Source organism: Equus caballus, chromosome 28 (assembly GCF_041296265.1).
Source record: "Equus caballus isolate H_3958 breed thoroughbred chromosome 28, TB-T2T, whole genome shotgun sequence".
Classification (NCBI taxonomy): domain Eukaryota; kingdom Metazoa; phylum Chordata; class Mammalia; order Perissodactyla; family Equidae; genus Equus; species Equus caballus.
In genome coordinates, this window is record NC_091711.1 from 35,970,526 (window position 1) to 35,996,221 (window position 25,696).

At 47.9% G+C, this 25,696-nt stretch overlaps 1 protein-coding gene across 4 annotated transcripts in view; it reads left to right on the forward strand.

Annotated features, from left to right (window-relative positions):
- Window positions 1-25,696, forward strand: part of ABTB3 (ankyrin repeat and BTB domain containing 3) — a 307,733-nt gene that overhangs the window by 274,806 nt on the left and 7,231 nt on the right. For all 4 annotated transcript variants that reach the window (XM_023631669.2, XM_023631671.2, XM_023631670.2 and 1 more), the window contains 5 exons: window positions 8,525-8,630; window positions 13,399-13,501; window positions 15,575-15,656; window positions 22,024-22,092; window positions 23,976-24,089. In XM_023631669.2, the coding sequence (XP_023487437.2) occupies window positions 8,525-8,630; window positions 13,399-13,501; window positions 15,575-15,656; window positions 22,024-22,092; window positions 23,976-24,089 (474 nt within the window). The remainder of the gene's footprint in view (window positions 1-8,524; window positions 8,631-13,398; window positions 13,502-15,574; window positions 15,657-22,023; window positions 22,093-23,975; window positions 24,090-25,696) is intronic.

Sequence of the window (25,696 nt, forward strand, 5' to 3'; positions counted from 1 at the left end):
GTGTCTGTCCCTCCACCATTACCACATAGTCTTGATTACTGTAGCTATAAAATAAATCTTGAAATTGGATAGACTGATTCTTCCCATTTTATTCTTCTTTTACAAAATGATTTTATCTATGTTAGTTCTTTGTCTTTCTATATAAATTTTAGAACAAACTTGCTATATCAACCAAAAAATCTTGCTGAGATTTTGATAAGAATTGTGTTAAATCTTTATATCAATTCAGGGAGAATGGGCATCTTTACCATGTTAAGTCTCCCAGTTCATGCACCTGGTATGTCTCTTCATGTACTTAGATCTTCTTTGATTTCTTTCATTAATATTATGGAGTTTGCAGTGCAAAAGTCCTTGTTTTGTTAGATTTACACATAAGTGTTTCATATTTTTTGAGCAGTTGTAAATATTATATTTTTAATTTTTTGTCTATGTGCTCATTGTGGCATATAGAAATATAATTGATTTTCGTATGTTTGTCTTGTATCCTGCAACCATGCTGAACTCATTTATTAGTTCTAGGAGTTTTTTGTTTTGTTTTGTTTTGTTTTTGAGGAAGATTAGCCCTGAGCTAACATCAGCTGCCAATCCTCCTCTTTTTGCTGAGGAAGACTGGCCCTGAGCTAACATCCGTGCCCATCTTCCTCTACTTTATATGTGGGACGCCTGCCACAGCATGGCTTGATGAATAGTATGTAGGTCCACACCCGGGATCCGAACCTGCAAACCCCAGACTGCTGAAGCAGAACGTGTGCACTTTGCTGCACCACCAAGCTGGCCCCTAGTTCTAGGAGTTTTCTTGTAGATTTATTGGGATTTTTCTACTTAAACAATCAGGTTATCTGCCAATAAAGACAGTTTTATTTCTTCCTTTTCAATCTGGGCCTGGATTTCTTTGGGGGGAATTTTTTAAATTATGAATTCAGTTTCTTTAATACTTACAGAGCTTTCCAAATTATCTATTTAATATTGGGTGAGTTGGGGTACTTTGTGTTTTTCAGGGAATTGGTCCATTTCCTCTTCATTGTCAAATTTATGTGTGTAGAATTTTTCATCATGTTACTTTATTATGCTTCGGATGTCTGCAGAGTCTGTAATGATAGCGCCTGTTTCATTCCTGATTTTGTTAATTTGTCTTCTCTTCTTTCCCTTTTCAGTCTTCCTAGAGGTTTGTCAATTTTATTCATCTTTGCAAAGAGCCAATTCTCTGTTTCACTATTTTCTCTACTATTTTTCTATTCTAAATTTCATTGATTGCTGCTATTATATTTATCATTTGCTTGCTTTGGGTTTACTTTGCTTTTCTTTTTCCAGGTTCTTGAGATAGAATCTTAGATTATTGACTTGAAACTTTTCCTGTTTTTTTATGTATGCGTTTGATACTATACATATTCTTCTCGGCGCTGCTTTGGCTGTGTACCACAAATTTTGATAGGTTTTATTTTCATTTTCATTCAATTCAGTGTACTTTTTATTTCCCAGTGTAATTTTGTTTGCTTTTTGACTTAGGGATTATTTAGAAGTGTGTGGTTTAGTTTCTAAGTGTTTGGAGATTTTCCCATTATCTTTCTGTTCTTGATTTCTAGTTTGATTCCATTGTGGTCAGAGAATATGTTCTGTATTATTTCAATCCTTTTAAGTTTTTGAGGTTGGTTTTGTGGGCCAGGATATGGTGTGTCTTGGTATCTATTCCATGGGCACTTGAAAAAGACTGTTTTCTGCTTTTGCTGAGTGGAGCGTTCTGTAAATGTCGATAAGATTCTGTTGGTTGACAGTGTTGTTGAGTTTTTCCATATCCTACAGATGTTCTAACTAGTTATTCCGTCAGTTGAGAGAGGGGTGTTAAAGTCTCCAGCTGTAACTGTGGATTCGTGTATTTCTCCGTTCAGTTCTATCAGTTTTCAATTCACATATTTTGCAGCTCTGTTGTTTGGTGCATGCACATTTAGGACTGCAATGTCTTCTTGGTGAATTAACCCTTTTATCATTATATAACACCCCTCTCTGCTTATGCTAGTTTTCTTTGCTCTGAAGTCTACTTTATCTAATATTAATATAGCCACTCTTTTCTTTTGATTGTTTGCATATTTTTCCATCCTTTTCTTTCAACTTGCCTATTTCATTTTATTTAAAGTGACTTTCTTGTAAATAGCATGTAGTTGGACTTTTTGTCCACTCTGCCAATCTCTGTCTTTTAATTGGTGTATTTAGACTGTTTACATTTTATTCAATTATTGATACTTCAGGGCTTAAGTCTGACATCTTATTTTTTGTTTCCTGTTTGATCTGAGTTGTTTCTCTCTTTTCTTTTTCCTGCCTTCCTGTGGACTACTTGAACATTTTTTAATATTCTATTTTTATTTTTCTACGCTATTTTGAATGTACCTCTTTGTCTAGTTTCTTAGGGGGTTACTCAAAGTATTACCTTATGTATACATAACATCCCAGTCTACTGGTATCATCATTTGACCAGTTCAAGTCAAGTATAGAAAGCTTACCTCCCTTTTTGTCCCTTTACCCTCCTTCATTTATGTCATAATTGTCTTTAAATATTTCGTCTACATACACTTAGAACCACATCAGACACTGTTGTAATTTTTGCATCAACCATCAAACATAATTAGGAAACTCAAGAGGAGAAGGGAAGCCTGTTATGTTTTCCCATATTTTTGCTCGTCGTGTTCGTTCTTTCTTCCTGATGTTCCACGGTTCCTTCTTTTATCCTTCCCTTTCTGTTTAGAGAACCTCCTTCAGCCATTCTTGTAGGGTAGGTCTTCGAGTGGCAAATCTCGTAGTTTTCCTTCAGCTGAGAATGTCTGATTTCCCTTTCATTCCTAAAGGATATTTTCACTGGTTATTACTTGCTTGATTTTTTTTAAATCAACTTACCTTCCCTTAATTGTATTTAGAAAGGAAACGTTATATTACGACCGTAAATAAAAAGTCCCCATCACTTGCCGTGAATAGACAGTACGTATCAAAATAAATGGGTGATGATTTAAACGCACTCGAAGTTCATTATGTGTTCAATTTCATCTTGTACACAACTCCATTGGGGTGAGTGACAGACTCCGGGCTACGCTGACCTCATGGAACCCCGCTGGGGGTGAGCAGCCCTCCCCCCTCTTTTCCAGGTCTGCTCCAGGTGAGAGAGGCTCCACAAGGGAGGAGACCAGTTGGAGGGACAAATCGCTGTTGACGATGGATTGAGGCAGCAAAATCACTGCCAGTGTCCCCAGAAAGTAGCAGTAATTCCACATTCTCTTGATTCTAAGATGAAGCTATTTTCACCTTTTAGCATTTCTCAGTTTGAAATGGATGTGTATGTTTAACATGATGAGCTTTTTTTCTCTTCCTAAAAGCTGCCATTAATTTTATGACATTTTGGAATTTAGAAAAATAGAGATTAGTTTGAATTATGAGAAATTGCTGTTTTTTGGGTTAAAAATGGTCAAGTATTGGCACTTCCCTTTGGTTCAACCTAATGGTATAACGTGATGCATTATCTTTTTTAGCTCTCATAGCAGGTGTTCTTTATCCACTTTGGAAGAGAACACCAAAGCCCAGAGAAGCTGAGTAACTTTGCTAAGGTCACAGAGCTGGTGAGTGAGGACCAGGACTGGGACATACCTCCATCTGGCCCCATTGTCCATGTTTTTATCACTACATAGAACCTCAGCCTGAGTGCCCTATAAAGGACCTTTGGGGTTAATCATAGTGTTCCTTTCAGAAGAGAAGAAGGTGTTTCAGTATCTTTGTAGGAGAGGAGTGAGAGATCAGAGGCAGAGAGGTGAGATGTCAGCCCCAAAATCCACAGGAGTCCATCTTAGGAGGGTCTCCTGGTAAGAGTGGCATTAAGAACTTCACTTCATTCCTCTTTAGTTCTGTGTGGCCACACAGTTTTGAGTCCCGAGGACCTGAGGGCACCCCATGTGCACACCCAGCATTTCTGACAAGACACCAGAACAGCAGGTTCACCCAGCGGCATGCCAATAGCAACTGCTAACCAGGCGCTGTGTGCTCAGGCCTGGCCAGACGCCCACCTGGCCGCCCCACACCCCCCTCCTCAGGCTTGCCCTGGCCTCCAAGGTCAGAGCCTGCATGTAAAGACTGGCCTGCTGCCCCTGAGGTTGGAGTCTTGTCACACCTTGGACCTAAAAGCACTGTGCTTGAATGTGCCACTCAGAGGAGAGTATCAGCATCTGCTCCAGCACAACCACCCCACCCACCCCCGCCTCCAAAACAGAGACAGCCTGCATTGGGCTAATTCTGCTCTGCTGTCTTCAGGTTTGGTCCAGAGCTAAGCAATCTCATAGAATAACCCAATTCACTGCCCCAAACTGACCATTTAACCCAATGGGTCTCACCCGACTGTCGCTGTCAACTGATACTAATTACAGCCACCCCGCCTCCCTTGAAGGAGCCCTCCTGGAGTCCTGATTCGTTCTGGGTGCTGGGTAACCAGAGTGAATTATGCCCACAACCCCATCGCCTAGAGGAAGCACACAGGGCAGTGCGCCGAGCAGACACCTGGACAAACAGATGAATTGAGAGACGCACTGGGGAGTTTCTCTTAGGGCTCTAGTCTCTGAAAGAGCAGTGGCCGGAAAGGCTTGGAAAAGGCAGCATCTTTGAAGCTGACGTTGGGCGCATCATAGTGCAGGCACCCAGGGCCTAGCCAGTGCCTGGCCCTTCATAGATGCTCAGTAAATAGTTGAGGAAAGAATTAGTGAATGCGTAGCTTAGGGTGTGGGGAAAGGTTCATATTCATGGAACCTTTGGGGGATGAGTGAATAAAGCCCCGATGACTGTGGATGGCCACTTTAACCTTTGACCCTTTCTCTTTCCTCTTCTCACCTGAACGTCTAGTGCTTTCCTCATAATGATCCTATTCCCTCATTGGGCAGGTCTTTAATAATAGACTTTATTTTTTAGAAAAGTTTTAGATTTACAGAAAAATTGATAAGATAGCACAGAGTTCCCATATAACCCCTCCCCCACTTTCCCTCATTATTAACATCTTACATTAGCATGGTACATTTGTTATAATTAATGAACCAACATTGATACATTGTTATTAACTAAGTCCCATACTTTAGTCCTATTCACTTAGTTCTTATTTAGTGTCTTTTTCTGCTCCCGGATCCCATCCAGGACACCACATTGCATTTAGTGGCCGTGCCTCCTTGGGCTGCACTTGGCTGAGACGGTTTCTCAGACTTTCCTTGTTTTAGATGACCTTGACAATTTTGAGGAGTCCTGGGCAGGTAATTTATAGGATGCTGTCTAGTGGAACGTGTGACGTTTTTCTCATGATTAGCCTGGGATTACGGTTTTCAGGGAGGAGGACCACAGAGGTCAAGTGCCATTCTCATCACATCAAGGGGACGTGCTATCACTGTTGATGATGACCTTGATCACCTGGCTAAGGTCATACTTGTCAAGTTTCTCCACCACAAACTTACTCTTTCCTCACCTTTCCAGACTGTCCTTTTTGGAATCAGGTCACTCTGTGCAGCCCTCACTTAGAAGTGGGTGGTTGTGCACCTCCAGATAATGTTTGAGTATTTGAGCGTTGTCCGTTTGGAACAGGCGTGGCCAGCCCTTATCTTTACTTACTCGGGTGACATAGCACACACTGAAGTTAGGCAGTGAGGTCGAGGTTGAGCTGTGAGTCCTGGAGGGGAGAGGTCTCGCCCTGCCTGCTTCTGTCGCCCGGGATACAGCTCCTTTCACAGTCTGGGACGCCTCTTGGATGGTTAATAAGTACCTATTGAATTGACTTGAAAAGCCACCGCCACCAAAAACACAAACCCCACGGAAGAGTCCACTGGCAGCTCACGTCCCTCTTACGGGCCACCAAGTCCAGGAAATGGATTTTCATTCATTCACCCTGAGTTGATTAGACAGGGCTGGCTCACCAGCAAGGCTCACAAGACAAATCCTGGTGCATAGGAATGAGACCAGCACCATTCATCATACAGTCTGTATAGAGCATTTAGCAGGTCACAGGCTTCATCTTTTTCATGACCAGCAAGTATTCATTGAGTGTCCACGGTGTGTCTGGTAGTCTGAGGCCACAGGGATGATGAAATGTGGTCACCTGAGGCAAACTCTAGACAAGGTGTATTAGTGTTCTATTGCTGCAGTAACCAATCACACAACTTACAGGCTGAAGACAATACCCGTCTATTATCTCATGATTTCCGTGGGTCGGAAGTCAGGGCACAGCGTCTCGGCTGGGCTCTTCGCTTAGGGTCTCACAGGGCCAAAAGCAAGGTGTCAGCTGGGCTGTGTTCCCATCTGGAGGCTTTGGGGAAGAATGCACTTGCAAGCTCATTCAGGTTTGGGTAGAATTCATTTCCTTGTGGTTGTAGGACTGAGGTCTCATTTCCTTGCTGCCTGTCAGCTGGGGGTCCCATCTTGCTCCTGGTGTTGTTGCCTACTTTCCCTCTCAAGCTCGCCATGTGGCCCCCTCCGTCCCCAAGCCAGCAGCAGCTCATCTGATCCTTCTCAGGCTTCCAGTCCCTCTGACTTCCTCTTCTCCTTCATCGCTTCTGAATTCCTCATCTGCCTCTAAGTCTAAGGGCTCATGTGATTACATTGGGCCCTCTAAGATAATCCCCGTCTTTTAAGATCAACTAGTTAGTAACATTAATTATTCCTGCAAAGTCTTTTTTGCCCTGTAAGGTAATATATTCATGGGCGTGGCATCTCATGGTATTCACAGTCCCAGGGATTAGGGCATGCCATCTTCTAGGGGGCCATAATTCTGCCCACCACTCAGTGCTTCTCCAACACCAGTGTGCATGGGGATCTGCACCTGCAGAGCGTGTTCACGTGGATTCTGATTCAGTGGCCCTACGGTGAGAGTCTGCATTTCTCACAAGCTCCCAGGCGATATTGCTGCTGCTGCTGGTTGATGGAGCACATTTGATTGGCAAGGCTTTAGACCAGAAGAAACAAATTTACAGCCCCCAGCCCAGGTCAAACCCAAGACAGAATTTCAGTACATGAACCCTGTGGTTCTCAAACTTTAGGGAGCATCAGAATCACCAGAAAACTTGTTAAAATACAGATTACTGGGCCCCACCCCCAGCATTTCTGAGTCAGAACATCTGAGATGGGACCTGAGGATTTGCATTTCTAACAAGCCCCCAGGTGATGTGGTGCTACTGGTCCGAGGACCACACTTTGAGAACCACAGCATTAAGCCATGAGACAGGCAGTCACTTTGTGAGTGTTAAGTGAGAGGAGCATTTAACACCCTTTGGTTACAAGGCATCTTCTTTTAAAGCAGAGTCCCTTTTTCCATCCAATATGATTGTGTCTCCTTAGGCGCCTCTGCGGATCACTCAGAGGTCACATGGTGCCCTTTGGTGTCTCACCCACTTTAATAGAAGGTTTGGATGTTCCTCTCCTAGGTTGAGCTGTATCCTTCTGCTTTGGGAGCACAATGAAGTCGATTTCAGAATAGCTTGAACCACTGACATCATTAGTAGTCCCAAACCCATCTTTTAAAATCAAAAATAATATTTATTGTTTTTAATACAAAAGCAACACTTTCTTGTAGAAAATATAGATAAAAAGAAAAGAGAAAACATCATAATCCCACCCAAAAGTAGCTACTCTATTCTTCCAGACCTTTTTCTATACATATCTGTCCAAATATATATGTAGGGTTTTATTTCCAAAAATATATGGTACAAACTGTGTTGTAACCTACTTTTCTTAATATGTTGTAAATGTCTTTCTGTCTAACCCCCCTTTTTGGCCCCTAGTTTCAACTCCCCTCCCCCAATAAAAAGCCTCCAAATGCTGTGATGCCTGGCTTCCCCTGGACACCTGCAGTAGAAGGGAGATTAATGAACAGCAGGGGGCCCCAGGGGGAAGGAGGCAATAAACGTAAAGAATGGGGGTCAACAGAAACAGGCTCCTTCATGCCTGAGCAATCAGGGGCAGCTGGAGTTTTGCATCGCAGAACTGTTTCCTTCGCGCTTTTTTGAGAAAATGATTCAGCTGAGCGCTCCTGGATCCGGAAATGCCCCAGGACCAGAATCCGATTCATAAGAAAGTTGAATGGGGAGCATTTGTGTCTTGGTGCTGGAGAGCACCATCCCAGGATCGAAAGGGCTTCCTGCTGCTAGTTTCAGGATAATTAGCTATAATCAGAATTTTGGAGTATTGATAAAGGTGTGTTTGGGATAAAAACTTAGTTTCCATTCTGTGAGTTACAAAACCTGCTTCCCAATGGATGGTAAACGATGAGGGCAAGAGAGAAGGATTCAATTACAAATTACGCCTTCACCAGTGACCCAGCTGGAAAGAGATGGTGGACTGACAGAGCGAGCCGGTCCAGGGCCTGCTAGGGCAAACTGCATGCATCATGTCCAGGGGACTTTCTCTTGGAAGCTGCGATCAGTTTGTGGGCTCCCCTTGCCTTGGGGGGGGCGCGTGTTCCTGTGCAAGAGTTTGGACAGGCTGCGCACTGGCCCCAGCAATGTGAGCTGTTCTTTCTTTTCCGCAGAACGAAGTGATCAGCCAGCAGCTGTGTGTCATCTTCACTCACTGCTACGGGCCCTACCCCATCCCCAAGCTCACGGAGATCAAACGGAAACAGACCTCGCGACTGGGTGAGTGTGCTTCACCGGGCCGACGGGCCCTGCGCAGCGTGGGCTGTGGCTTTGAGGACCAGGGGGAGGCGAATGTCATCAAAGAAGGAAGGGCGTATCCAACAGCAGCCAAGATAGATACAGGAGCCAGGCAGGTGAAGATCAGGATGTCACCTCTATTACGGGATAACTGGAGGATATACCCCAGGGATGTGGACAGAGAGATGCGCCAGGGCCTCGTTCCTCTGATGGAGCGTCTTTCTCCCGCAGTCACAGACAGTGATGGACTGTGGACTCCAGAAGGCCTCCCCAGCCCCAGCCCGTGCGCTCCCTGCAGGCAGGTCGAGGCCAAAAGAAGGCCGTGCTCTGTGAGGCAGCCCTCCCCTAGAGACTCCCCTCTAAGAAGTCCCTCTTCCTCCCGGAGGAGGAGCAAGCAGGGGACAACGACAGGCCAGCAGTGTTCCTCTAATGGAAGTCCATGGGAGGGAACTAGGAGGAGAGGGGAACAAGTGTCCCCCCACAACACACACACACACACACACACACATTCGAAGGGAACGTACCTGAGCCCGGGAGATGGGATGCTCTGAAATCCCATGAGAGTGGCAGTAACCACATTTTGTTCTCCTTGGACACTTGGTTGAGTTGGCCCCAGCCAAGCACTTGACTTACCCATCTCAAGTGATCCTCAGGCCACCCCAAGAGGCAGGCGCTGTGTGTCGTCCCATGTCACAGCTGCTGCAGCTTGGCAGATCAGCCTAGAAAAAAAGACAAAGAAATGCTAAACTGCCTTGAAGCCTGAAACATGAGCCTTCTCTTGCAAGGGCCTGTCAGCTTGCTGCCCGGGGAGTTATAAAATATTAAAGATAAAGGGTTCCTTTTCCAGTGAAGGTTTGGGGCTTTCCTCCTTCCTATTTCCTTTTTTGAAAAGATTGGGAAACGTTGGAGAGATGGAAGCATCGGAAAATTCTACTCTTTAGCAAAACCACTGCTTTTAAAACAGGTGATCTAGTTTAAATAAGTGGAAAGGCTGAATTCACGGAACTGTTTTATTTTTGTTCCTGTCGTGAATAAGTTGGTAATTTAAGTGACCCAGCTTTTTGCCAAAATGAAAAACTTAGCAGCCAAATCAAAGCTTATCTGTTTTTCTTTACACCCATTCATGTGGGCAAACCAGGATGTACCACAACCACAAGTATTTCTACCTTGTAGAAAATAGGTGTTAATTAAAATATCATCAGGGCAACAAATTATAAAGACCAACCAAATTAATAGACTTCAGAGGTTGGAGGTGACATTCCCAGGACATGGTAATAATCTCTGACATCTGGGTGCCTTACAAGGTACCCTTAGTAGAGCAAACATTTGCAAGGGCTGTTTCCTAAAATCTGCTTTCCTGTACCTCCCGGAGAAGAGGGAACATTTCCTCCATCTGAACTTGCCAAGATCTCTTTCCCTAGCAATTCAAAGGGCCTGGTTTTCAGGCCAAGCATTGGAATTCCAAGGGTTAGCACCAAGAGAAGGAAGGCAGGCCTGAGAGGCTCGAAGCTCATGGTATGAAAGAAGAAAGGCAGAAGATATAATGATTAATAAATGGAATGTGGAGCATGCAGTGTTTTCATCTTCAGTGCATCATTTCAAGCTAGGATAACTAAACATTGCCAATAGTGGTTCTTTAGGGACCTGCTTTAAAGAAAAAATAAGAATAATCAGTGACAAGCGTCCCAAATAGGCATCTGTAGAGGGCCAGACAGGTCATATAAATGAGTGAAGTGTAAACAATAGGGAGTGGTGGGGACTGTGGCAAATTGGAGAGCACATGGCTTTTTTGTGATACTTGCCCTTCCAGTGAATTCTGGGAGAGAATGGTGAAAAGGTAGGAGATATTAGCAACTTGGGCAGCAAGCGTGGGGGCTGGTTGGAGGTGGACAGTGCAAATGGGAGAGAGGGAGCAGAGGGAGGCAGGGTGCTGAGAAGAGAGAGAAAGTCACACTGACAACGGTCTTTAAAGCAATCTGAGAAGTGAGTTTTAGGCAACTCTGAGCCTTCCCTATAGTCTCTCTTCCCTTTACTTGGATAGTTTTGGAAGTGTTTTTTTAATAAAAAATTGTAAAGATAGTGGGATTACAGGTGACTTTGACTTTTTATGCTTTTTTGATATATTTTAAAAGAAAACCTTTTTTAAATATGAACTGGTGAGGGAGCTACACGTGCTGAGAGTAACAGGAGAGTAAGACCAGCAGGGCCACCGTCTGGGGCAGCGCAGGGGCTGAGGGGCCATCCCACCTTCGAGGGCCGAGTGAAGAGAATCAGCCGGGAAAGCAGATTCTGGGTCCAAGTGACAGCAGGGTCTGGGCAAATGGGGCCAGGCTGGGGGTCCAACAGCTGTGGGAGTGAGGGGTCACAGCCCCCAGGAATCCAGGGGGCTGGTGCCCACCATCAGTGGTTTAGGACAGCCTAAACTCAGCCTTAGGGAGCAGCTGGGGTCTCATTACAGGGTAGCCCTTTAACCCCTGGGAGGGCCCTGTCATCAGCAAGTGGGTCCCCAGGCTAAGAAGGGGCCTGATGTGCCCGACAGGCTCTTAGAACAAGACTCTGAAGCAAGGGTCTCAGCGTTCTTTCATTCATTCAAAAAAATATTAATTAAGCATCTACGATAATGGTCGTGTCTATTGAGGAGTAGTTTGTGTCAGCCGTTTTGCTAAGTGCTTTACAGGATTCATTTAATGCTCAGTACAGTTCTATGATGTACCATCCCCATTTTACAGAAGGGGCAACTGAGGCACAGAGAGGTTCAGTGACTTGCCTAAGGTCACACAGCTAAGATTTCTGGCCCCAGAGCCCACACTTTTACTATACTCTACCACCTTTCTGTGCTAGACACAGAGGAAAGGATGTGAAAAGGACAGATAAGGTCCTATCCTCCCAGAGCGTGCAGCCCCGAGGGAGAGGCAGACAAATAGACAGTGGATACACTGTAGCAGTGAGGCCTCAGCAAGGGCAGTACAAGCCCCATGAGAGCCCTGCTGGAGGATGCTCAGTCGGTCTGGAAAGGGCAGGGAATCAGGCTTATTGATGGAAGGTGTCTGCACTGAGGCTGGAAGAGCATGTAGGGGTGCACCAGGTTTGGAAGGGGTTGGAAGAGTGTTCTAGGTAGAAGGAACAGCATGTGCAAAGGCCCAGAGGTAAGAGACCCCATAGCACTGGTGGGGAACAGCCCCATATGGCTCAGGCACACATGCAGTTTGACAGAGGGTATGACTCGAGAGAGGCCGGAGAAGACAGCAGGAGCCCAACCTCAAGGGGCCTTGTTAAGAAGTTTGGACTCTATCCTGGGGACACCAGGGAACTATTGAAAGGTTTACAGCAGAGGAGGGGCGTGATCAGATCTGCCTTTAGGAAGGAAGACTCTGCGGTGAGGGGGACCATCGGATTGAGGGGGCTGCGAGTGGAAGCAGAGACCAGCAGAGGCTCTTGCAGGTCCCCAGACAAGAGAGGACGTGGTCCTAACCAGGGCAGTGGCAGAGGGGATGGAGAGAAGTGGGGGACTTGAGAAACACTTAGGAGGAGGAAAGGGTAGTGTCTGCGATGGACTAGGTCTGGTGAGCCCTGGAGAGGAAGGTGTCCTGTTGCCTTCAGATCCCTGGCTTGGGCACCTGGTGGGTGGTGGTGCTGTTCGCGGGAACAGAGGCACTAGGCAAGGAGCATTCTGCGGGAAGAATCTTTTCCACATGAGCTGGGAAGGCCGTGCATGCTCAGACTCAGGAACTTGGGTGCGGACACCCAGAGCGATCATCTTAAATTTAGAGACTCCAGTGAGCTAACACGGCGGGTGACCTCGTAGGAAGCCCCACCAAAGGTTGGAGCCATGTTGCCCTCTTACCTGGGTGGGGCCTGACTTAGGAACTGAACGGGGTGGAGCCTGGTAGGAGCAGCGGTGGGGTGGGGGGGGGGCGGGTGTGGGTGGATATTCCCAACAAGGCAGAATGCTGAGCTGAGGACAGACGGGCACCCTCAGCAGGCGCAGGTCTAAATGGCTAAAATGACAGGGAAATCGGAGGATCTAGTGCTTAACGATGCAGGCCCTCCAATCAGAATGTCGGAGTTCAAATCCTGGCTTCTCCACCTATTACTAGCTTGAACAAGTCACTATAACTTCTTTGTGCCTCAGTTTCCTCAAATGCACACCCGACAGTGGTCCCGATCTCCCAGGACTGAATGAGTTTACACAGTGTGGTGCCAGCTTGCACAGTGCCTGGCACCTCATAGGTGTTCTGTAAGAGCTAGTTCTCTGTTCTTGGTTATTATTGGAGACGAGGGCAGGGAACTGGCTCATTTGCCACTGACCTGGGGAAGGAAGGGCTGAGGTTTCTAATCATCTGGAACACAGGGGCAAGGAGCAGCTCTTGTAAACCACTTCCACCGGGCAGGGAGTGTGTTGAGCCCCGAAGGAGGAGCGAAGGTGGGGTGGGTGGCACTCTTAGAAGCCAGGTGGGCAGCTGTGTACCTCTCGCACCTGAAACTTCTGAACTCAGGCTGTGGGTGAGTCTTCTATGGGGAAGTGCTAGTTTTCATCCAAATAAGCTATGAAGATTTCCTATGACAAACTGACTTTCAGTGACTTGAGTGTTCCTTGATCGATTCTATTTCCTGTTTGGTCACCATCTCACCGATGAGTATTTGATCTCCATGGCCTCGCTGTCAGCTCTTACTAGCACTTTCCAGAAACAGAATCCAGACTTCACCCTTCTCTCCGCTAAAGCCACCCTTTTTCCCTTTCCTGTTCTAGATCCTCATTTCCTTAACAATAAAGAAATGTCCGATGTTACCTTTCTGGTAGAAGGAAGACCATTTTATGCTCACAAAGTGCTGTTATTTACAGCATCTCCAAGGTATGTATTGTCAGTCTTGAAAGCGGCTGAATTGTGAGTGTGGCTGTCGCTCTGGCTGTTCTCTGGAGTTCGATTTTGGTGTTGTCTTCACTGGACTGGTCGGTTATCTTCTCAAAGTCAAGGATTCAAGAGTACAGGGCATTCGTACACCCGTGTTCGTAGCAGCGTTGTTCACAAAGCCAAAAGGTGGAAGCACCCGGGTGTCCATCGGTGGCTACATGGATAAACAAAGTGTGGTGTATACGTATATCACTCAGCCTTACTAAGGAAGGGAATTCTGACCCACGCTACAACGTGAATGAACCTTGGGGACATTATGCAAAGTGCAATAAGCCAGTCCCAAAAGGACAAATAGCATGTGAGTCCATTTGTATGAGGAACCTACAGTAGTCAACTTCAGAGAGACAGACAGTGGAATGGGGGCTGCCAGGGGCTAGGGGGAGGGGGAATGGGGAGTTCTTGTTTAATGGGCACAGAGTAAGTTCTGGAGATCGATTGCACAACAATGTGAATATGCTTAACATTACACTTAAAAACGGTTGAGATGGTAAATTTTGTTATGTGTTTTTTAGTACCATTAAAAGAAGGAGTACAGGCAGCCACTGGCGTGAACAGCGGCAGCTCTGTGGGACTTAGACCAGGCAGCGTTCCTCCGGGCAGATGGAGCCCCTACCAGGCGCAGAGCGTCCTGAGCAGAGCGCGGGTTGGGTTTTAGCTCCTCAGCCAGGTGCCCTCATGCAGTGTACACCCGAAACCTCATACACAGCAGGCTGGAAAGGTCTGCTCTCCAAATGTCGGGGAACTTTGGCATTAGCCACCCAAGTCTGGAAGCTTGCTTTTCCCTAACTGGAGTTGACAGTGGTGGATCTCACCCTCACGCTGGCCCAGCTACTGCCTGTCCTCCTTTCCATTTGAGCTGCGATTGGGCTGACCTCTTAGAACCACATGATCCAGGGACCTGAAGAGAAATCAGTGAAGCTGGGCACAGGAGAGAGTGATGCTGAAAGGAGGAGGCAGGTCTCCGGTGGGGAGTAGAGGATCAGGACACCGGGAACCCCGAAGCAGAACCCACTTCCAGGAAGATGAATGTGTGTGACCGGCCCTCCTGGGTTCCTAGAAGCATCCTGGCATCTCCAGTGCCCCTAAACTAAATATAAACCCCTGCTTTGCCACCACAAGAAAAACATGCTGTCCCTTGCATAGTCCTTGGTTGTGACACTGTAGAAAAACTGGATCAATATTGTACCAAAGTCAATTTCTTAGTTTTGACAAAGATGCCGTGGCTGTGTAGGATGTTAACGTTAGGGGAAGCTGGGTGAAGGGCATCCGGGAGCTCTCTGTGCTGTCTTTGCAACTCTTCTATAAATTCTATATTTCAAAATTGAAAGTTTAATTTTAAAAAAGACACATCTTGGTTTATTCCTAAATGTATTGATTATCAGTGTGTGAGTATCAATTGACAGGGTCTATACCCACAAGGAGCATATAGTTTAGTTGATGGCAGGAAAGTACCTCTAAAACCCCAGACAGAAGGTCATCCAAAGGTCATCCACAGGAAGATCATCAAGTGGTCAACAGATACTGATTAAATACCTACCGTGCCCCAGGTCCAGACTGGCGTAGGCTCTGAGGATGCAGCAGAGGTGGAAACAGCAGGAGTCCCTGCCCTCATGGAGCCAAGATGTGTGGATGGAGGAGAAGGGAGGACAGGAGCTGGAAAGCTCTGAGGGGACCAGGCTCAGGAAGGACTCTATGAAGGAGGCAGCCTTTGTGATGGGCCTGGAAATATGGACGGGGTTTTAAAAGGCATTCGTTCTTTTCCAATCACCTGTTTGAGAAACAATTTACCAGTTCAAAACGCTGTTTTGAACTTTGGAGTTTTAACCTCCAATTGGATTATGGCATCGTATCATGGGAGCATTAAATTAAGAAATCTGTGGATGTACCATTGTTGTATTTCAGGGTGGGGGGATACAAGATATTGCCTGTTTCTGTCGTCAGAGAGCTGAGTTTCTCGCAAGCTGTGGATGTGTTTGTGAGTCTTTCTCTCTCTTTCTTTGTGTTCTCGTTCAGGTTCAAGGCACTCCTCTCCAGCAAACCAACAAATGACAGCACCTGCATAGAGATCGGCTACGTGAAGTACCCCATCTTTCAGGTGAGCCCTGCTGTGGCCTGGAATGCCGTGTGGTGGGCGCGCTCTGACCCTCGCCTGGGGATTGGCCGATGCAATGAGTTGTTAGCCTCCTGCACTCCCGGCCTTTCCCCACTGCCCCTCCCCCTTAGCACCCATTCATCCCTACAGCATTAATTGAGCACCTACTGTCTCCCTGACCCTATGCTGGCGCCTGGGGACACAAGGATAAAGGACATTCCTTTCCTGGGGTCTCACAGTCCAGAGGGGGCAAGTGAGTAATTAGTCAGTTACAGTGGAATGTGGGGTGTACGAGAGGGGTGAGTCCACGTGCTGTGGGGAGTCAGACCACGGAAATTGGGGAAGGCCTCCTGGATGGGGTGTTCACTGAAATAGTGTAGGCTGAGGAGAACCACAGGAAGGCTTAGGGCTTAAGAAAGGGGGCTAGAACATTCTAGGCAGGGAACTGCAGGTGTGAAGTCCCAGAACTGTGGCCCAGCCCAGTGTGATCAGGAGCCCGTGGACTCTCAGGGGATCCAGTGCATTGTAACACTGGTCTGAATCTAATGTCAACTAGAGGGGAGGGTTTCTTTGTCAAAGGCCGGATGACATTACCATGTCTCCTTCCGTTTGGCGGAAGTTGATGCCCTTAATGCTGGGTTTTGGTTTATGGGGCATTTCTGAGGGGGCGCGGTGGCTTTCTTCCCTTTTCTTCCTTCCTTCATGCCTGATTCATAAATCCCGCCCTGCAGTGACATTCTCACAGCTAATAGGAGTTCACGCCCCAGCCGGCTTTGCAGCCACGTTTCCAAAGCTCTGAGCCTCGAGCCTCTAGCCTCGGCCAGGGCGTGAAGCCTGGTCAGCTGCTTCCATCCCTATAGACACAGGCCCATGGGGGAGGGTGCTGACCCTCAGTGCTGTCCTCCCACCGACCAGGGTTCCTAAGCTAGTGTGAGTGTCCTGGGGAGGGAGTTTATACGATTCTGCGCAGAACCTGTTTCCTCTGGGTGAATTCAGGAAGGACAGCCCTGGGAGGAGTACACAAATGGGTGAGACTCAGGCCGCCCGGGGAGACTCATGTTCCAAGAGGGTTGATGGGATAACCGGGAGGCAAAGCCTGCGATGACCAAGGTCACGGGGTGGCCTCCTGACCTGGACTTCGAGGGACAGAGCTGCGTTCCAGGGTTGAAAGGCCACATTCTTCTGCTTAAACAGCTGCACTCTCCTGTTTAAAATCAATGTCCTTCCTGTGATTGGACACACAATCATCCAACCTTTCTGAGCCTCAGTTTCCTCAGCTGGTGGATAGGAGAGAGAGGCTGTTCCAGGGGGTGGAACAGCATAAACAAAAGTACAAAAGTGGGAGGTCATGGGTTGTATTGGAGGGAAAGTGGTTATCAGTCTCTTTGGCTGGGTCTTAAGGTATGCTGGAGACTGAAGCGAGCATGAGCTGAGTGGAGAAGGCAGGCCTGGTAGTGGCTTTTCTCTCCACCACTGACCCTGGTCCCCCAGATCCTGCTGTTCAAAGGGCTGCCAGGAAGCCACCATGCCCTCACACTAGCCCCAAAAGGCTGTTGAGGTGCCTGCATTTCCACCATTAGAGACACACTCCTTTGGTTATATTGAAACTTCAAAATAAAGAACCCTTCCCGAATAACCATGGGCAAGACACTGTCTTCTCTGAGACTCGTCTTCCCCATTTTTAACAAGTTAATCATTATCACCTGTAAGTTATGGGTTCCTAGAGAGATTAGTAAGTAGGACAACATGAGGAAACCTTCAACTTGGCCTCTGGCGCTTCATGGCAATTTCTAAGTGGGTGGTGGTGGTTCTAAGCCATTACGGATAAACTACCTGCCTGCTAAGCCCAAGACCCTGTAGAACATGTTACTTTGGACCAAGCGTTGGGGAAAGGATGAAGGAGGTTTCCAAGGACAAGGCCAGCCTGGGTGAGCCGTCCCTCTGGGGTGGGGGTAGCAGAGAGCAGACTGGGGCCCCGAGGTGGGACTGGGGCATTGGCATGGCCCCAGACATCCCAGTGCCTGTTTCTGCCTAACCCCTCACCCCACTTTCTACTAAAAACAAAGTGGCCACAGGCTTTTCCAGAATGGCGGTGACTGTTGGGTTTGCAATTTTGCATGAAGCTGCTGCTTTGCTTTAGGGCTGGGGTGGGGAGGGCAGTGAAGAAGCCTTTATGTGGCTCCAACTGTGAATGAGGCACTGACCGCTGCTTGCACCTGGTTATTTGAATTATTCTTGCCATTTTTAGAGGTGAAGAAACTGAGGCCCAGAGAACTTAAATGGCGCACCCCAAGTCTTAGCGCTAGTTAGTGACAGAGCCAGGATTGGAACCAAAACCTAAGTTCTTGGTTCTGGAATACCCTTTCTGAGAGGGAACAGTGATCAGAACAGCTCCCATTTCTTGAGCGTTAGCCATGTGCAATGCTTGAAGCTGCTGGTTCTGAGCCTCAGCTGCACGTTGGAATCATCTGGGGAGCTTTGAAAATTCCCAGTGTCCAGGCTGTAACTCAGAATCTGGGCTGGGGCCCCGGCATCAGTATTTTGAAGTCTCTGCCCTCCTCCTATTATCCCGATGTGCAGCCAAGGTGGAGAACCAAGGCTCTAAGTTACAGTGGTTCTGGAACTTTAGCATGCGTCAGAATCTTGGTGGGGTTAGGGGGTAGGAGTTGCTTAAGATACAGAAAACTTGCTAAAATGCAGATTCCTGGGCCCGGCCCCCAGAGGTTCTGATTGTGTAGGCCTGAGGTGGGGCCTGAGAATTCATGTTTCTTACAAGAACCCGGATGATGCTGATGCTGCCAGTCCATGGACCCCACTGAGAACCATTGCAATAGCTATAGTTACATCATCTCATCTCACTCAGCCCTTCCAGCTGCCCCTCCAGGGAGCTCTCCCACCTTACAGACGGGGCACAGACTAAGAGAGGTGAAGGAAGTGGCCCAGGCACCCACAGCTCATCACAGCCACGCTGAGGTTCAGACCAAGGGCTGGGAGACTCCCAGACCTGGCGTCTTAACTGCCTCCCTCCTGTGGGGACTTGGGCCCTCCCTAAAAGTCACCAGCCCTGAGGAAAGCATCAGGCCCATTAGAGTCTGGAGCATGGGCTAGGAGCTGGAAAATGCGTGCTCCCCTGAGGGGACACTTCCGCCACTAAGCCTGGGACTAATTGGGGAGGTTCCTGTAATAAGAACCCGGCTGTAGTAGGCACTCAATAAATGTTCGCTGTGCGGATTCATTGAATGAGAGACCTGCCTGGGAAAGCAGGCCCCAGGGCACTCCCAGGCCTGTAATTGCTTCTGACTGGGGCAGGTTTCCTGGCCACGTTAGCCTCAAGTTACTGTAATGGGCAGGCAAGATTTAGCAGGCCCCGGGGACTTTTCTGCGTGCCCACCCCTTCCCCATAAAAGAAGAAAAGCCTCATTTGTGGCTTGAAATAGGCCAAGTAGGGCCGAATCCAACCCAGAAGGAGGCTCCCAGGGGCCTGTTCACTTCCCTTCCATGCTGACAGAAGAATTTTAGTAAATGAGACCGCTTTGAGTTCCCTCCCCAAAAGACTGTTTAACATCACAAGCAGGCAAGGACTGGACCCAACTGAGGCTGCACCTGGAAGAGGGGCCTCCACGAGGCTGCAGACGCCACTGAAGTCCCTGCTTCATGCAGGTTGACAGCTGCCAAGAAAAGCAACTCCATAAACAGAGCTTTCGGCCTAATAAGGGTTCATCTCGCCCTCTTGCAGAAAAAGTGAGTGCTGGCGGAGTCTGAGGTTGCGTGGGACAGCCCAATTTAAATTCCGTCAGCCTCAAGATCTCTATCCACTAAGGAGCAGTATTTCAAGTCAACAGCCCAACCTTGAGTAAATGAGATAACACGGAGAAATGGTTTGTAAATGGAGAGGCCCTATGTTCGGGGCAGTTATTATTATAGCTCTTATTGTTACTATTATTGGTTTGGCCTTTATAAAAGAGAGGTGCTAGCGACATAAATTGATTTTAATAAAGCCAATATCCCAACATTCACTGACATGGTATTTTAGATGCTTCTGACCCATCTGGGTGAGAGCGGGAGGGGAAACGATGCTGTGTTATTATTTCACACAGCCTCAGCCACCAGCATCAACGCATCACCATCTCTGCTACAGGCAGGTGGTCACAAAAGTCCAAAATCAGGACATGGGACATTCAGACACAAAAGAGGGAGGAGAGGATTCGCGTTTCTGGTTAAAGTGTGCTGGCTGCGTCACGCATTGCGAGAGGCACTAGGAGTGCAAAGATGGACAAGACGCCGTCTGTGCTCCCAGCCTGGGGAAATCACACTGCAGCCATGGGTGATGTGCTGCCCAACCCAGAGTGGGGTGCAGCGTGGAGAGCTGAGATCTGAGGCAGCTTCACCGAGGTGACCACTGTGCTGGATCCCGAAATAGGGGGCAGAGTTCAACAGGTGGAGGAGAAGGGCATCCAAGCAGAGAGGGATCAGCTGAAAGAGAAAGTGATAGGTTCTGATAAAGGCAAGGGGGTGGGAGTGGTCGGAGCCTAAAAGGCAGATGTTACCAAGATTAGGAGGAGGAAAGGGCAGAGCGGCAGATAAGTTCTGAACAAGTAAATTGACCCATAACAGCAGTATTCATAATGGCGAAAAAAACGGAAACAACCCAAATGTCCATCAGCTGATGAATGGATACACAAGATGTGGCACATCCATACAACAGGATATTGATCAGCAGTATATGGGACAACAGGGGCGAACCTTGAAAATAGCACGCTAAGTGAAAGAAGCCAGACACAAAAGAGCATGTAGTTGTATGATTCTATGTATACGAAACATCCAGAACAGATAAACCCATAGTGGCTGTCAGGGACTGCCCAGGGAGGAAATGGGAGCGACGGCTAATGGGTGCAGGGTTTCTCCTGGGAGTGTTGAAAATGTTCCCAAGTTAGGTTATAGTGATGGTTGCACAACATAGCAAATACACTAAAAACCACTGAGCTGTACACTCTTAATGGGTGCATTTCATGTTATGTGAAATCTCTCTCAACGAAGCTGTAAGCGATATTTAAAAAAAAAACAAAAAACAATTGCTTTAAACACATGCATGCAAAAAGTAGATTGAGATCTGTCACAAAGGGTCTTGAATGGCCTAAGAAAGTGGCAGCGCATGGCAGAAGCACTACTGGAAAAATATTTTTGAACTTCAGAGAAAATTAAAGAGCTTAACATTCCTTCAGTTATTGCCACGGGCGAGGCCCCTCCTGGGCCTGTTGCATGTATTAACTCATTTAATCCTCATCCCGACCCCAAGAGGTAGGTAATATTATCCCCACTTTACAGATGATGAAACGGAGGCACAGAGAGCCTAACTTAATTTGGGTCACCCAGCTTTTAAGCAGCAGAGCCAGAGCAGAAACTGAGGCAGCCCAACTCCACGGTCCTTGCAATTAACCACTGCCCTATATTGGTCACAGACTATCAGAGCCTGAAGGGACCGTAGACGGCAGCCCAGTCTAAGCACCTCATTTTACAGGTGCCCAAAGATGGGATACAGCAAGTCTATAGATTTTTCCAACACAGCTGCCTTAGAACCAGGCAGGTGAAGTCGGTGTGTCACACAGGCAGAAGACAATAGGGAGTGGAGGAGACTGTTCCCAACTGGAAAGGGTACACACCACCTAAAAAAATTAACACTGTTTCATGGGTGGTGGTGACAGCCAAGTCTAACACATCTGTGGGCTTCATTCTACTTAAGGGACACTAGTTTTCAAAGCTCTGGGACTTTGCACACCATTCGAGCATCCTGAGTCACAGGAACCAAGAACAGCCTGGCTTGGACTGTTCACACCATCAGTGAAACGTTGAAACCTGGACCCCTAAAGGCTTCACCTTGGATCTTGTCCTAAGTTGTAATAAGGAGCAGGTGGTCCTGTGGTAGCCCAGAGTCGTCCTCTGGGACTTAAATCAGAGACTTCTGGTCAAAGTGGGCCTTGTTCCCAGGGGGATGGCCGCTGCTGCAGCTTCTTTAAGCCACGCCACATGGCAGCAGTTTTGAGCAGCCTGATGGGGTGGAAGGTAAGAGGACAACAGTGATTGCCATCCATAGATGCGAGGAGACCATCCTGGGGAGCAGAGCTGAGAACTGTGTCATGTGGCCCTGGGGTTGACTTGGAGACAAATTGCAGCACGCTGTAAGGAAAGAAACCCAACCACAAAACCGTTCTAAATGGAACTTCTGGAAGGCAGCCATCAAACGGGGAATGGCGACCACTGGGAATGGGTGTGGGAGGGACTCAGGAACTAGCCTGAGGCTTCGACCCGGGGGCTGTAAGAGGCCTGTGACTGTGTGCTGGTGACGCTTGGCTCACTGTGTCCTTTCTTCCAGCTGGTCATGCAGTATCTCTACTATGGCGGCCCCGAGTCACTTCTCATTAAAAACAACGAGATAATGGAGGTAAGGAATCTTTCATGTTACGGGGTGGATGGCACCTCTGTAAACTCAGTCACCGGCAGTGTCTGAGGGGCACTGTGTTGGGTTTCTTTTGGATGCAGGTTTTGGGGTCCTGCCTGCCCCTTAGACCTCCCACGGGCTTCTCATCAGAGCCCCTCCCTGGAAGGCTGGGGTGCTCAGGGCGCCGGCCCAAACCCTTTTGGTAGCAACCAGCGAAATCCAACTTTAACTGGCTGTGGGGGTGGGACAAAGGAAATTTACTGCGGAGACTGAGGCACAGCTGGGGCTCAGATAGCATCATCAGGAGCTATTTGCCGACTTCTCCCCTGTCATTTGTAAGAGAATTATCTGCAAACATTCCTCAAATCACAGCGTGTCCCTGGATGCAGAAGCTGAAAGCTGATTGCAGCGCTCTCCCTGCTCATTCGGGTCGACCATCCCTCATCCCGCAGCTCCTTGGCTCTGCTCCTCTCCTTCTACCTCTCGAATTCAGCCTGTTCTCCCCTCCCCTGTCCAGAGGGCTCGTGTCTGCCCCTTCTGTCCAAGGCCAGGGTTTCCTCTGCTCCTTCCTAGAAGTGGAACTCTTGTCAGTTTTCCTACTCAAAGCTGAGAGCTTTGAACCAGAAGCCAAAATCACTCGGATAATCCTGAGCAGAAGAGCCGGAACCCCAGGCAGGCCTCTGAAGGCCAGGGTGCCTGGCTGATGAGAGATGTCAGAACACTATCCATCATTCAAGAGGCAACCCCACGCGGTGGTTAGAACGGGGACTCTGGGCCAGGCTGAGTTTAAATCCCCTTCTGAGCTGTGTGATCTTGGACAAGTGATTTAACCTCTCTGAGCCCCAGTTTCCTCACCTATAAAATGAGGATAACAATATCTACCTCACTAGGTTTTGAAGAATTTAAGAGTTCCTATTTATAAGATGCTTAGAACAGCGCCTGGCACATGGTGAGAGCCATAAGGACTGTATTCCCATTTACCCTTTTCTTACTCTGTGAAACCTTCCGTGGTCACTCTGCCCCCCCCCTCCCCCATCCCTCCAAGAGTTGCCCTCTTGTCTCTCTGGACTGCTCCTCAGATACTTCTCCACGCCAGGACCAGGCCCCAGTCTGAGGATGAGGCCTCTTCTGTAAACAGTTTCTTTTAATTATTTTAAAATAGAAATAATGAGCATCCACTTAAATCATGTAAATAATACAGAAGCGCTTGTCATAATAAACAGCTCAGCCAGCCACGCTCTGCCGCCCCAGTCCTTTCCCCAAAGGCAATCCCTTTGAACTCTTGCTTGAGCTGTTCCTTCCCCTCCCCAAAGCCTGTCACTCTCTCAGCACACATCCGTGGAGCATCTCCAGCCGGGCGCCGCGCTCAGGGCCCAGATACAGCAATGATGCGCCTGGACAGAGAGCCCTGCCCTCCTGGCCTCTGGTGAGGGCGACAGACATGACATCATGTCTGGTGTGAGGAGGACTAAGACGGGGTCAGGGGGCCAGACAGCGGCAGCCTGGGGGTGGGGGAGGTGATCTGGGAGGCTTCTCTGGGGTGGCATTCTCATGGAGACCTGGATGAACAGAGAGAGTGAGCCACGTCGATATCTGTCTTGCTAAATAATGGCGTTCACCCTTATTTCTGGACATAACAGTTTTAGGCATTTTTGCTTGACCTCCTGCTAGAATAGAGGTGAATTTGGTTCACTTCGACCCCCAGCATAGATTCTGTCGCTCTTAGTCCTCTAGGGTTGCCTTTGTGCTTTAAAGTGATGTCCTGTCACCTTTATTCCCAGTCCCTTCACCTTGGGACACCATAGTGGACGTTGAGGATTCCTCTCACCATTCATGCCTTTCTTTTCACCTCCCAACCTCTAACAGACTCTTTTGATGGTTTTCAGCTCCTGTCTGCAGCTAAATTTTTCCAGCTGGAGGCTTTGCAACGACACTGTGAGATTATCTGTGCAAAGAGCATCAATACGGACAACTGTGTGGATATTTACAACCACGCCAAGGTAACCCACCCCACTCCGCGGCCCCGAGCACACGCCGCGCACTGAAACGTGACAGGCTTCTCCTTCACGGGCACACTGTGTCGGGGCGGAGGGCGGATGCTGGCCTGTTCACTCGGGCCTGAGCCACCTGCTCTAGAAAAGATGCCTTTCCCTTCGTCACGCCTCTCCAGAATGCAGTGAAAGCAGGCACCCAGCAGTTTCAAAAGCAGAGTTGTTCTCACACAGTGCTTCTCAAACTCTAACGTGCATATGAATCACATTGCAGACTGATTCCGCGGGCCTGCGGTGGGCCCTGGGTTCTGTTTCTAACAAGCTCCCAGGCTGAAGCCTCATGCTGCTGGTCTAAGCCACACCGTGAGTAGGAAGGTTCTGGAACAGTGGTTCTCAGAGTGGGGCACCCAGTCCAGCAGCATCAGCATCTTCAGGGAACTTGTTAGAAATATGAAGTCTAGGGCCCCACCCCACACCTCCTGAATCAGAACCTCTTGGGGTGGGCCCAGCCATCCCAGGCTTCGAAAGCCCTCCAGGTGATTCTGGGGCATCCTCAAGGTGAGAAACGCTCTTCTAAAACTGTGTAGAATCACTTAAAATCTCTGTGCTGAGCCCTATCACAGACCAATTAAATCAACCTCTGGGGGCGGAGCCTGGGAAAAAGGTGTATTTCAAAGCTTCCCAGGTGATTCTCAGATGTAGCCAAGGTTGAGACAGGTTGTCAGCACTGGAGGGGGTCCAAGGAGACCTCCTAGTCAGGTGGACCCAACACCTGACTACTGAGCAGAATCACCTGGGGAGAATTTTGAATCTCTGTTCAGCCCTCCACCCGCAATGATCTCTGCAGGGGTGCCCAGGAATCTGTATTTTAACAAGCTCCCAGGGTGACCATTGTGACTTAAACCCTAGGGCCAATGTTCACTCTGATTTTGGGGAACCACTGATTTCATCCATTTCATTTCACAAGTGGGGATACTGGAACCAGGAGAATTAAACTAATTTGTCCAATTGCCACTTCGTTTTGTTAAATGCGCGCAGGACAGGGGTATTAGCATTTGCTAGGAAGAAACCATGAGATGCGTTAAGATCCAGAATTAATTTAATCTTCTTTTGCATAACTGGAGCTCAGTACACATGCCTCCCGCATCCACGGCTCTGTGGAGTCACAGCTGACGTGAATCACACTCTCATTGCTCATTGTGAAAAGTCAGGTTGCGTTTGAGATGTTATTTTCTGACTTAAGCCAACATCCAGTGAGCCCTTTTCATGTGCAGGCGCCTGTGCTAAAAGCCTGGTTGCATCGTCTTTTTTTAATCCTCACCACAACCCTTGTAGGTAAATACTATCATTAGTCCCATGTCATCATAAGGAAACTGAGGCATAGAGAGGTGAAGTAACTTACTTAAGGTCACACAGCTATTACTGAAATTTTTTTTATTGAGGTTAAATAGACATAACATGAAATTTACCATTTTAACGATTTCTAAATGTACAGTTCAGTGGCATTAAGTACACTCACATTGTCGTGCAGCCATCACCACCATCGATCTGTTTTCTTCTTCCCAAACTGACACTCTGTACCCATTGAACAATAACTCCCCATTTTCCCTCCCCTC